The sequence below is a fragment of the Oryzias melastigma genome, linkage group LG21 (assembly GCF_002922805.2).
Source record: "Oryzias melastigma strain HK-1 linkage group LG21, ASM292280v2, whole genome shotgun sequence".
NCBI lineage: Eukaryota > Metazoa > Chordata > Actinopteri > Beloniformes > Adrianichthyidae > Oryzias > Oryzias melastigma.
In genome coordinates, this window is record NC_050532.1 from 1,017,823 (window position 1) to 1,028,079 (window position 10,257).

A 10,257-nucleotide genomic window follows, 5' to 3' on the forward strand; every position below is an offset into this window, starting at 1 on the left:
AGAATGCCAATTTCAAAACTTTAAAACCATATCTTTTTAACATAACTATTAATAATAAAAAGGCAGGAATATTATTCCAGAATAAATCAACTTAAACCTTAAATAACGTTTGATATTTTACCCTCCATAAAAATATATTTTGTCAAAATTATACAAGTTAAAACTAAGCATAGAATAACATTGGGCCACTAAAAACAATAAAATAAAATGATCTGGAGGGGCGGATCCGGGCCCCGGGCCTTGACTTTGACACACATTATAATTCCTAAATTCTTTATTCCAGTTCTTTCTCTCTGGATCTTCTGTTTAGTGTGGTTCTGCCATAGCCTTCTCTCTATTCATTCATTCATTCATCTGGGAGGCAGTTCCTCCTCTTCATACTGCGGCATCTCCAAATGCTTTAGCATAATCTGCTGATTGGTCATACGGGCCGTTGTTATAGTTTTAATAGTTTGGCTTTAATGGAATCATCTGGATCAACTTTGGTTTGACTTCTTGGAACAAAACTGGATGGGAAGAGTTCTCACCAACATTCCTGCCAGCTTCTGTCTCGTTCTTGGCTCCAGACAATCTGAGAAACAAACACACCAAGAACTCAAAAAAAAAAGTCACAACGTATTTTATGTTGATCCTTATTTTTGGTTTACAAATAGTGTATTTTACACCAAACAAGGTAAATGTGACACCCCGTAAGCACAGACGTTTTCCACTGAGAGCTGCAAACAGTTTGTGGAATGTCGTTTACCGCCGGTGTCGGAGCAGAAGGTGATCAGCCATCCCAGCCCCGACGAAAACGCGTTCTCAATCTCACTGAAGACATTCCCTGAAAACGGGCAGGTTTGGTCACAAACACTTCATTACAAAGAAAACGAAAAGTAGTGGATTTCAGCAGAGGTCGTAAGGGTCAAAGTTGTATCTCACCCTGCCAGAGCTGAGTGATGGTGGTGGTGAGGAACTGCATGGCAAAACCAACCAGGTTGTCTTTGGTGCGCTCTCCATTAAACTTCTCTGGTCTCTGCAGAAGTAAAAGCAGTTGTTGATAATTCATGACCGAAGAAAACCCCTAAACTCAAAAATAGCCTAAAAAACTTTAATAAATGCCAAAATAGTAGAAAAAAGCTAGCATTGTGCAATTTTACTTTGAACTTTACTACACTCTGACTCTATATAATATAAAGTAACGACTAATCAACTACTAAATTAGTCGTCGACTATTTTAATAGTCGACGAATCGTTGATTAATCGTTGATTTATCGACTAATTGTGGCGTACTGTAAACACAAACTGGTTTCATAGAGTAGGAGATTCATGAATCAGCTCAAACATGTTGACACTAGGGTTGTGTATTGGCAAAAGTCTGGTGGTACCATACATATCCTGATATGTGTCTCACGATATGATCAGTATCCCGATATGTGTCTCACGATACCATCAGTATCCTGATATGTGTCTCACGATACCATCAGTATCCTGATATTTTGGAGAGAAATAAGTATCAACCCAATTTATGCATGTGTAATGCTTGATTTGTAACTCATATAATACATTTTGTGCATAAGTCGAAAAATTACTAAATTAAAAATAATACAAAATACAGTTTACACATGCACAAATAAAAATTACAACAGCTTAAAACTAATTGCGCACACAAATCTTTAAAAATTAAGCACAAATCACTTGTTACGCACAAACAAAACCTTAGTTACACACGAAACTGTGGTGAGACTCTTTTCACGTCTCAGATTCGTCCGTGTGATGCATTCAAGTACTACTAGAGTGCTGGGTCTTCAGAGTTTTCTTATCAGCCATTTTATACGTAGATTGTGAATAATATCTAGTCAAACTTGATATTTTCCCACTTTCTTAAACAGATTTGCCTGATAATTATTCTGAAAAAAATCTAGACAAGCTTTTTAAGAAAATTAATCCCTTTAAAAATAAAAGTATTTCCTAGAACTGATTGCCTCCTCTCTACTGCCCCGCCTCTGACAGCGCCTCCGACACAGGGCTCTTTCCCAAGCGCTGGTCACAGTCACGGGGATAGCAGGCACCCTACTAAACTCCTGCAGATCGTAGGGCCGGTGGGCTGATCAAGCCTCTCCGCCCTGTAGGTGTTTATAGAAGGGCCTCACGCTACAATCGCCGCGGGCCGCCGCCGACCTTTATACCGTCAATTCACAGAGTTCTGGAGGGCAAACTCAGTGATTGCAGGCAGCACCAGCCCGCTACGATCTGTAGGTGTTTAGAATAGTCACAATAAAATCAACCATAAAACATGAACAGAAAATGAAGACAACCCTCCACTGATGATTCACATTCTACACCACATATTATGGGAAAACGGAAGCGACACATGGATACAATGGAGGAAATAAATATTTCATCTTCTGCTGACTCTGTAGGGTTGTCCACTTCAAAAGAAACTGACTGATCCTTATTTTATTTATTTGAACAGAGACTGTGCACATTAATGAACATTTCTGTAAATGTTGGCTCCAAACTTCAACTGTAACCTCTTGGAAAGTTTTAGGTTCGCCAACAACAAACATAAAATCAACAATAAGTCAGTAAGAGTGAGAAGGCTCAAAAGTCCGGTCCAGTCCGGTATGGGACGCTCAGTGGAAAGGAAGTATTAGAAACTATGAAAGTGCTGTGTGGACAGACCCACCTGTCCCGCTCTGTAAATGTAGAGGCTCGGGTAGCTGGTGACGCCTTTCCTCCTGCAGAGATGGTTGTTGTCTCCGCAGTTTACTGCCCCGATCCGGATCACTCCATCCATCTCTTTGGCAAACTCCCTCCACTGGGACACAAACATAGGTTTGATGGGTTCAGCACAGGATTTAAGTATTAAAAAAACAACAACAACAACAAAAAAGAAAAATATTTTTAATAAGCAAGTAACAATGAAGGAAAAGCTTTTAATTGCAATTAAACAAAAGATAGTGAGTCTTTCTTAAATTCAGCAGAAGATGTGTTTGACACTTTTAACCCAAACATACTGGTAAGCAGTAGATATGTAACAATTCACTTTCCTCTCCACTCAGTTGAACAGTGTAACATCCAGTGAGACCTGAGGCATCCCTAGTTAACACCTGTCTGCACACGTCTGTGCAAGTCTGTGCGTGCACAGATTTGAGTCCATATCTCTGTATATGTGAGTGTTCGAATCATTGACTATTTATTAGAGCTGGAAACAGTGACACCCCCCCCCCCTTGGGGTTCCAAACAGGAAGTAGCTGCTGGCTCCGAGAAGCCAAAATCTCATAGATGTCTATAGAGAATAAATAGCTGTTACTCAGCCATTCTGTTTGTCTCAATAACCATTTATAATTCTATTTTTTTCTTTATATTATTTCTTAAGTTATTCAAGTTACAAACTGACCAATCAGATGCCTCAGTAGAACCATGTGGTCTCACAACAAACGCTTGAAATGTTTAAGCCTGCTTTCAAGAGGTACGGATCTGGAGTTTCGAAAAGCTCACACCTGATTGGAGAGATTGGTTGCCATACAAACGCCGACTCAGACCAATCACTGCGGACTGGCGACGTCTGGCGGTTTCCACATCACAAATAAAAAACAAGGCGAGTGAACTGACTTTATTTAGTAGGAGCTAGAAGTTAACCATTTGGTGACATCACACTCAGTCCAGTTCTCCTATACAGTCAATGGTCATGTGTTTGTATACATGCATATGTGTGTGTGATCAGTTGGACTATTTTTCTGACTTGTTTCATGGCTGGTTCTCTGCAGCTCTTTCCACTTGTTCCCTAAACTGTTTTATTGTATATCTAACCACAATAAAATGAATCTGATTCTAACTGAACAGAGAAGATCGCAGTGATGAAGATATTTCCCTACAAGATTGGATCTGCGTGTTAGGAGTGTTTTTCATGTATCAGAGTGTTGCGTTACCGTAGGAGCCAGCTGGTGACAGTGTGAGCAGCGTGGAAAGTAGAAGTTGACAAACCAGAGTTCTCCAGAGTTCACTGCCGCCTCTGAAACAGACACACTCCAGCTTAATGCCAACAGGAGAGAGGCCTTCTTTAGTACAGCAATCGTATTTTTCAGGAGATTAACGCACTTTCATGACCTTAGAAGAGTTCTCCATCATTTAATCAGGGCATATATACTATTCAGCAAAGGTAGGCGATTCCCTGGTTGAGGATCCTTGAAAAATATGACTCAAATATTTTCCATATCTGTTCTGATTTAACTCTGTCACAAAAAAACACTTAAATGGCAAACGACCGTTTATGTGACAGTGTTTCCTCCTCCCCTGTCCCTCTGAATATGAGTAAGTGTGCCTCCGATGCAGACTCTATGACTGTTTTTTTAAGGCGGTTTGATGAAGCGATGACAATTATCATCATCATTAAAAACGTTGATACAATAGAAGAAAAGATAACAAAATTCACACAGAATTCAAAGTCGATTAAACAACAGCAAAACTATTGTGCAGAAAGAAAGACGGGAAAAAAAGAACAGAATCAAAGAAACAAAATGAAGAAACTCCACAATGAGAAAAGGGACAGAAAAGGAGAAGAGGGTCAGAACATGATCATGATCATATTTCTTTATTTTAATGCAGCAAGTAAAAATAATGTATATAAAATCTGTTTAGCATTTAAATGTAATTTTTAGTCTTTAGTTGTTTATTAAACCATTTTACCACTGAGTGTAGTCTTATACAATCAATATTTTTGTAAAGTGAAACTAGAGAGTGAAACTCACAGAAACTTAAAACAAATAATAACATCTCATACATGAAAATTTTAAAACCGTTTAAAATCAAAAGTATTTTTTTTACATTTACACTCTTGATGTCCATTGATGTAAATATTAAGCTCCAAACTTATCTTAATTTGGCAAAACGTCTTTTTTATTGATGGAAATATGATTCCTGGGGGTTAATTCAATGTTTTCTACTTTTCATTTACTACTTTGTTTTATGATTCAATTCTATCCCACTTCAAAACACTGAAAAAAAACATGTCATTGCAGTTTGGTTCAGTTTCATGTGAGTTTTTACTAGAAGTCAGATTTAGAATGATCTTACCAAAGTCTCCACTGTCCAGAGTGATAATTTCCAGATCGTCATCATAGATACCTGTCAAAAGATTAGAACGTTAAACACCTTCAGAGGGTTAGGACACAAACTTCTTCACATTTCAAGGAGTTGAATTGAGTATTTGAGCAGAGGAAGCTCACCAAAGTCGTATCTGTAATAGTTCCAGCTCTCGTAGCGTCCTCCCTGCTGCTCATCCAGACCTTTTTCTCCATACTTATCATACTTTTTCCTCAGATCTTCATCTTTTAGAACTTCGTAAGCACGGTTCACCTTCAGGAACTTCTCGTGAGCTGACGGGTCACCCTGAGAATAATCGGTCAGTTTGAGAAGGTTTTTCTGAGTGAGGACTGCTTTTATTTTGAAACAAAAAAGTTTCTGTGCAATACTTCTGGCTCAGAGCTGGAGCTACACAATACCAGGAAAACTGCGATGAAAATATGTATAATGATACATGAAAAAAACTAAAAACAACTAAAACATCATTTCCATTTCACTACAACAACTTTGTTTAAATAAAACTTACATTTTACTCCAAATAACTCATGTCTATATGAAAGACGAGCATCTACCAAAAAAGACTATTTGGTTTGTTAAATACTTTAAGCCAGGGGTGTCAAACTCAGGGGGCCAAAATCCAAAACACACCTTAGGACGCGGGCTGAACAGGATCAATATTTATTGAAAACACTAAAACTACATTTTAACTTTTTAACATAATTATGAACTAGATATATGGCATATATATATATACTTATATGCTAGTGTGAATCGTGAGGACGATGAATGTGTGATTTGTTGTGCAGCCTGTCCTGAACGGTTGGCCTTACCGGGTTTTTGTCGGGGTGCATGGTGAGAGCCAGCTTCTTGAACGCTTGCCGGATCTCTCTGGTGGTGGCGTCTCTGCTGATCCCCAGCAGGTCGTAGTAGTCCGACGTTCCTTCAGCAGCAGCTGCATCCAGCAGGAGGATGAGGAGCAGCAGCGTGAGCCGCGCCAGCTGGACAGGCCGCAGGACCCCGAGGCACGACCGGTTCTTCATCACCAGGTCTCCACCAAGAACCACCACGACCTGAGAGAGAACAACCAAAAAATGTTTAGTTGTTCACCTGCTGAATTTTCTGCTGTTCCGAAATTAGCCCTGAAGGCATCACAACCTTCAACAAAGAGCGAGCACATCCTGCCACATCAGGAAACTTTATGACATCTAACAGCTTGTTTGAGTAAGAACCTGTTTGCAGAAGAGGACGGTGTGCATTCCTCCAATGCATGTGAGAAACTGCTCATCTGTGTTTACTGAGATATCAACTCCAACTATATTCTTATGTGTTCTATCAGCGTTCCCAGAGCATCAGGACTTCATTAGAAATTCACCTCTGAGTTGTGTATTGGTGTGGTGTGGAAGTTCTCCTCCGACAAGGAAAATAAAGACATTCATGGATCTATTTGTTTGCTAGTGGATCCATAAGAATGGAGCTTCGCAGGTGCTGTGTCACAAGACCGAACTTTTTCAAACCGCAGGTTTTCATCAATAACAATTTGAATTAAAAAAAAAATACTCAGAAACGTATTTTTAATCTTAAATTATTTTATAAATATACAAAAGCATGTCAAAAACAGCAGTATCTTCGGCTTTGCTCGACACAGCTGCTTTAATCCTATCAGTTCCTTTAGACGACAAACGGTAACTAACAAAGTATTAGATCATAAACACAGTAACACTCTTTGCTGCTGCTGGGATAAAAACATCTTTCCTTGTATAAACTGCTGGCATTTTTATTATGCTTCACAACTTATGCAGACTTTTATTTTGGAGGTGAGCTCCTTGCAGGAGGTATCGATCATGCCCAGATTTTACAGGAAACTAGCATAAGGGAAAGAAGAAACCTTTACTCAATCAAACACCTTCCCTTTCATTATCAATACAAATGTAAAGATTCTATGGAATACAATAAAGTGTTCTATTTTTAGACTTCTTGACTATCAAATGTTCAAGACTTAGCCTGATGCCCTTCGAAATGTTGTTGACTGAAACCATTCTGAAGGCGTCTGTTTTATCAGGCACTGACCTCCATGTTAAAAGCTGCTGATTCTCCACTAAAGTTGCAATAAATCACACCAGAAGAAAGGTAAAAGAATTTCACAAAAGCTCAAAAAAATGTTTAAATGACAGAGAAATACACACAAAAAAGGAAGAAAATGCAGATTACCGGTTGGTTGAAGTTAAAAGTCCTTTTCAGAACTTAGAATAATATGAATTGTGGTTTTCTCAACTTATTATGTGCAGTCTGAAATAATCCCAAGCTTTTATTTTCTCAGTGTTGGAGCACAAACAAGGTGCAAGACAAAAAGATCTAATACACAACTTCACTCCTCTGGTTGGCATCATTAAATGTATGCTTGTGTCTATCTTGATAAGCACTATCAAAATAAAAGTCTTCAATTATCTGACATTTGAATTCCTCCAAATACCAGAACATACACAACTGTTAGAATGCTCATTTCTGAAGACAAATTTAATACAATTGTGACCTTAATAGAACATTTACACACACTGTAGTTAAGTTAAATACAATATACTTAAGATTTTAAAGGTAATGTATAAAAAAAACCCTTATTAGACTGCCTTCCCTCACTTTAAACTCTATCAAATGAGCTAGGCTAGGTTAGCTGCAGCTCCTTCTGTTCCAGAGACATTTATGCTGCTGGATAAATATCTCTCTGGAAGGACCGGCTACGCGTTTTATGTTAAAACTGTTGTGGTGGTGGGTCACGAACCACCTATCGCTTCAGAAAATGATCAAATTTGATAAAGAAAGCGAACCGTTACCTATGAGCTGTCCAAACTTCTAGAAGTCTGCAGATCCGCATCAGCATCCGGCTAGCGCCGGTATCAAGCGCCGTCTAAACACAGCTACTTCCGTCCCTGCCTTTCAAAATAAAAGACATGGGGTTCAACGAGACTTTCATGTTAATCCTCTAAAAATGTGTTTTGGCCTGCTTGATGTGAGTGTCTCTAAAGGCTTTTTTGAAGTTACTGTAAGTGGTGAGGATGAATTCATGAAATCAAAGTCCATTTTTGTAAACTTCCCTTTTTATCCATCTCCAAATGTTCTCAATTGAGTTTAAATCAGGAGAACTTGCAGGAAAGTCCAATATAATAAGGTTGACCTCCTGAAAAGATCCTGTCAGGTGGATGTTGTGAGCTGCAGCATTGTCCCGTTGAAAAACCCTCATCACCACACAGACGAGGGCCCTCAACAATGAAGAATGGCCCTTGCAACGTCTCCACATAGCCATCTGCAGTTTGACGCCCTCTCACAATCTTAAGCTCCATTGAAGGAAAAAGCATCCCAAGCTCCTCCTCCACTGTGCTACAAAAAATGCTTTTTTTTGCCATCAAGAGAGCTTGACAGCGTGATTACTTATTAGCAGAGGTGTAACGGTTAATTGACTTATTGGATTAATCAATTTCTATTCCAACAATCCAACCAGATCGATCTGTCTGAAGTGAGTTTTCAATCATATCAACCAAATCGTTTCAAAATGAAATAAATCAATCCTAATTTATTTTTGAATTTATTTTTGTTTTAAACATGGTAGGTTTATTTTACTATAATGTAAAAATGACCATCACAGTGAACAATACACATGTGATGCAGCAAAAACTGATCAACCATCATTGCAATCCAATGTTTGGAAAATTTTTGAATTTAGCAAAGACGTGACCATACAATGTGGTGGAATGTTCTTATAGTTTGTATATTTTGATGTGGAAAAACAACAGTGGACTGAACTTTGTGAAAATAAAATGTGAATGAATTTGACACTAATCCTGATGAACAATTCTTTTTAATTTAAATTGTTGTTTGTAATAAATTGACAGCTAAGAATATTTGTTATCTTGGTCCTCTTTTGTCTTTTTGCATTTTAATCTAGGTTTTGAACCTGTTATGGTCCAACTTTCACAAATGCAGATTCTTGCATGCTCTTAAGATTTTAATCGGAAGTCTATATTGCATGAGAGTGTATGTACAAAATTGAAATCAGTAGCTTTAATTTGCACGGGCTTTTACATTGAAACCGGAAGCTTTAAATTGATGAACTTGAAAATCAGCAGACACCTGTTTATGACGTAGTTTGTTGCGTTTTGCTTTGTAAAATCAAAACTTCAACAAGAACCCGATGTATAAGGACAGCTAGGACAGTTTAGCTGTAACAAACAGATTTCAAGACAAATTTGCTTCTTAGAATTTATTCATTAGCTCATATACAACTTAAATAAATACCAACAGATACCACTAAAAAGTACTTATATTTCTTGTAAACGTAAATCATACATAACAGGATTTTTATTGATTTGTTTATGTTAATGTTTGCTTTAAGCTTAAGGTGTGTGACTGTGGTATCATATTAAGGTCTCGAATCGAGAGTTTTTCACAAAAAATAGCATGTTTATGTTGAGTAACTAGCAATTACTATTCAACACGAAGGACCTGAACGCATCTCGACAATGACGTAATCTACAAGCGCCCGGAGCGAGCGGCAGTCCTTTTGCATGAGCTCACTCCAGAGATCCATGAAAAGCAGCTGAAGAAGTGGGTTTGTGAAGGCAAACAAGAACACCGATTGAACTTGAACCTTTATTGTATTGTTTTATTTGGTGTAGAAAGGCATAATTATTGGAACAGTGAAGTATAGAAGGTAAATAGTTCAGCTAGCCGGTTATCTTTCCTCCACCGTCACTTCCTACGTTTGAAAATCGCGGCTAAAGGAGAAGCTCAAATGGAACTACAAGGTAAACAGACTTTTAAATGCACATATCGGTTTTACTGGGGAAATGTGCAAACTTTTTTAAGATAGCTATGTATTCTCTAAGAACTGTAACTTTATCTACTTTCTCCGGCTGCTTCCATAGACGTTTGACACGATAGTTGTAACCAACACACTTGCTCATCATCTGATCAACCTGTCGCTTTGTTAAAATAACCAAAACTTCTATTTTTAGATTTGCTTATAACGAATTATTTAATGTCTTTATTTTTTATGTTTGTGGGCTATCTAAATTGTTAACTAATTTTAAAGTTGGCAAAATATGACGCTACGAACGGATTAGAGAACAGAGACACTTCAGAGTTTTTATGTCTTTGTTGATTGTGATCCTTATGATTCTATATGATGCAGCTGCTTCT

The 10,257-nt window shown here is 38.0% G+C and overlaps 2 protein-coding genes across 3 annotated transcripts in view; one reads left to right on the forward strand and one right to left on the reverse strand.

Annotated features, from left to right (window-relative positions):
* Window positions 1-8,010, reverse strand: part of dnajc10 (DnaJ (Hsp40) homolog, subfamily C, member 10) — a 20,030-nt gene extending 12,020 nt beyond the window's left edge. The window contains exons 1-9 of the mRNA XM_024287102.2: window positions 7,896-8,010; window positions 5,898-6,137; window positions 5,211-5,373; window positions 5,059-5,109; window positions 3,915-3,997; window positions 2,669-2,800; window positions 922-1,015; window positions 746-823; window positions 528-571 (exon numbers count right to left, since the gene is read on the reverse strand). Of these exons, the coding sequence (XP_024142870.1) occupies window positions 528-571; window positions 746-823; window positions 922-1,015; window positions 2,669-2,800; window positions 3,915-3,997; window positions 5,059-5,109; window positions 5,211-5,373; window positions 5,898-6,107 (855 nt within the window). The 5' untranslated portion in view covers window positions 6,108-6,137; window positions 7,896-8,010. The remainder of the gene's footprint in view (window positions 1-527; window positions 572-745; window positions 824-921; window positions 1,016-2,668; window positions 2,801-3,914; window positions 3,998-5,058; window positions 5,110-5,210; window positions 5,374-5,897; window positions 6,138-7,895) is intronic.
* Window positions 8,011-9,406: 1,396 nt separating this feature from the next.
* nup35 (nucleoporin 35) overlaps window positions 9,407-10,257 on the forward strand; it is a 7,687-nt gene continuing 6,836 nt past the window's right edge. Inside the window, exon 1 of one of the 2 annotated variants that reach the window (XM_024285848.2) lies at window positions 9,407-9,663. In XM_024285848.2, coding sequence (XP_024141616.1) covers window position 9,663 — 1 coding nt within the window. In that variant the 5' untranslated portion in view covers window positions 9,407-9,662. Of the gene's footprint in view, window positions 9,864-10,257 lie in introns of both variants that reach the window. The other variant, XM_024285846.2, reaches the window with a different exon arrangement.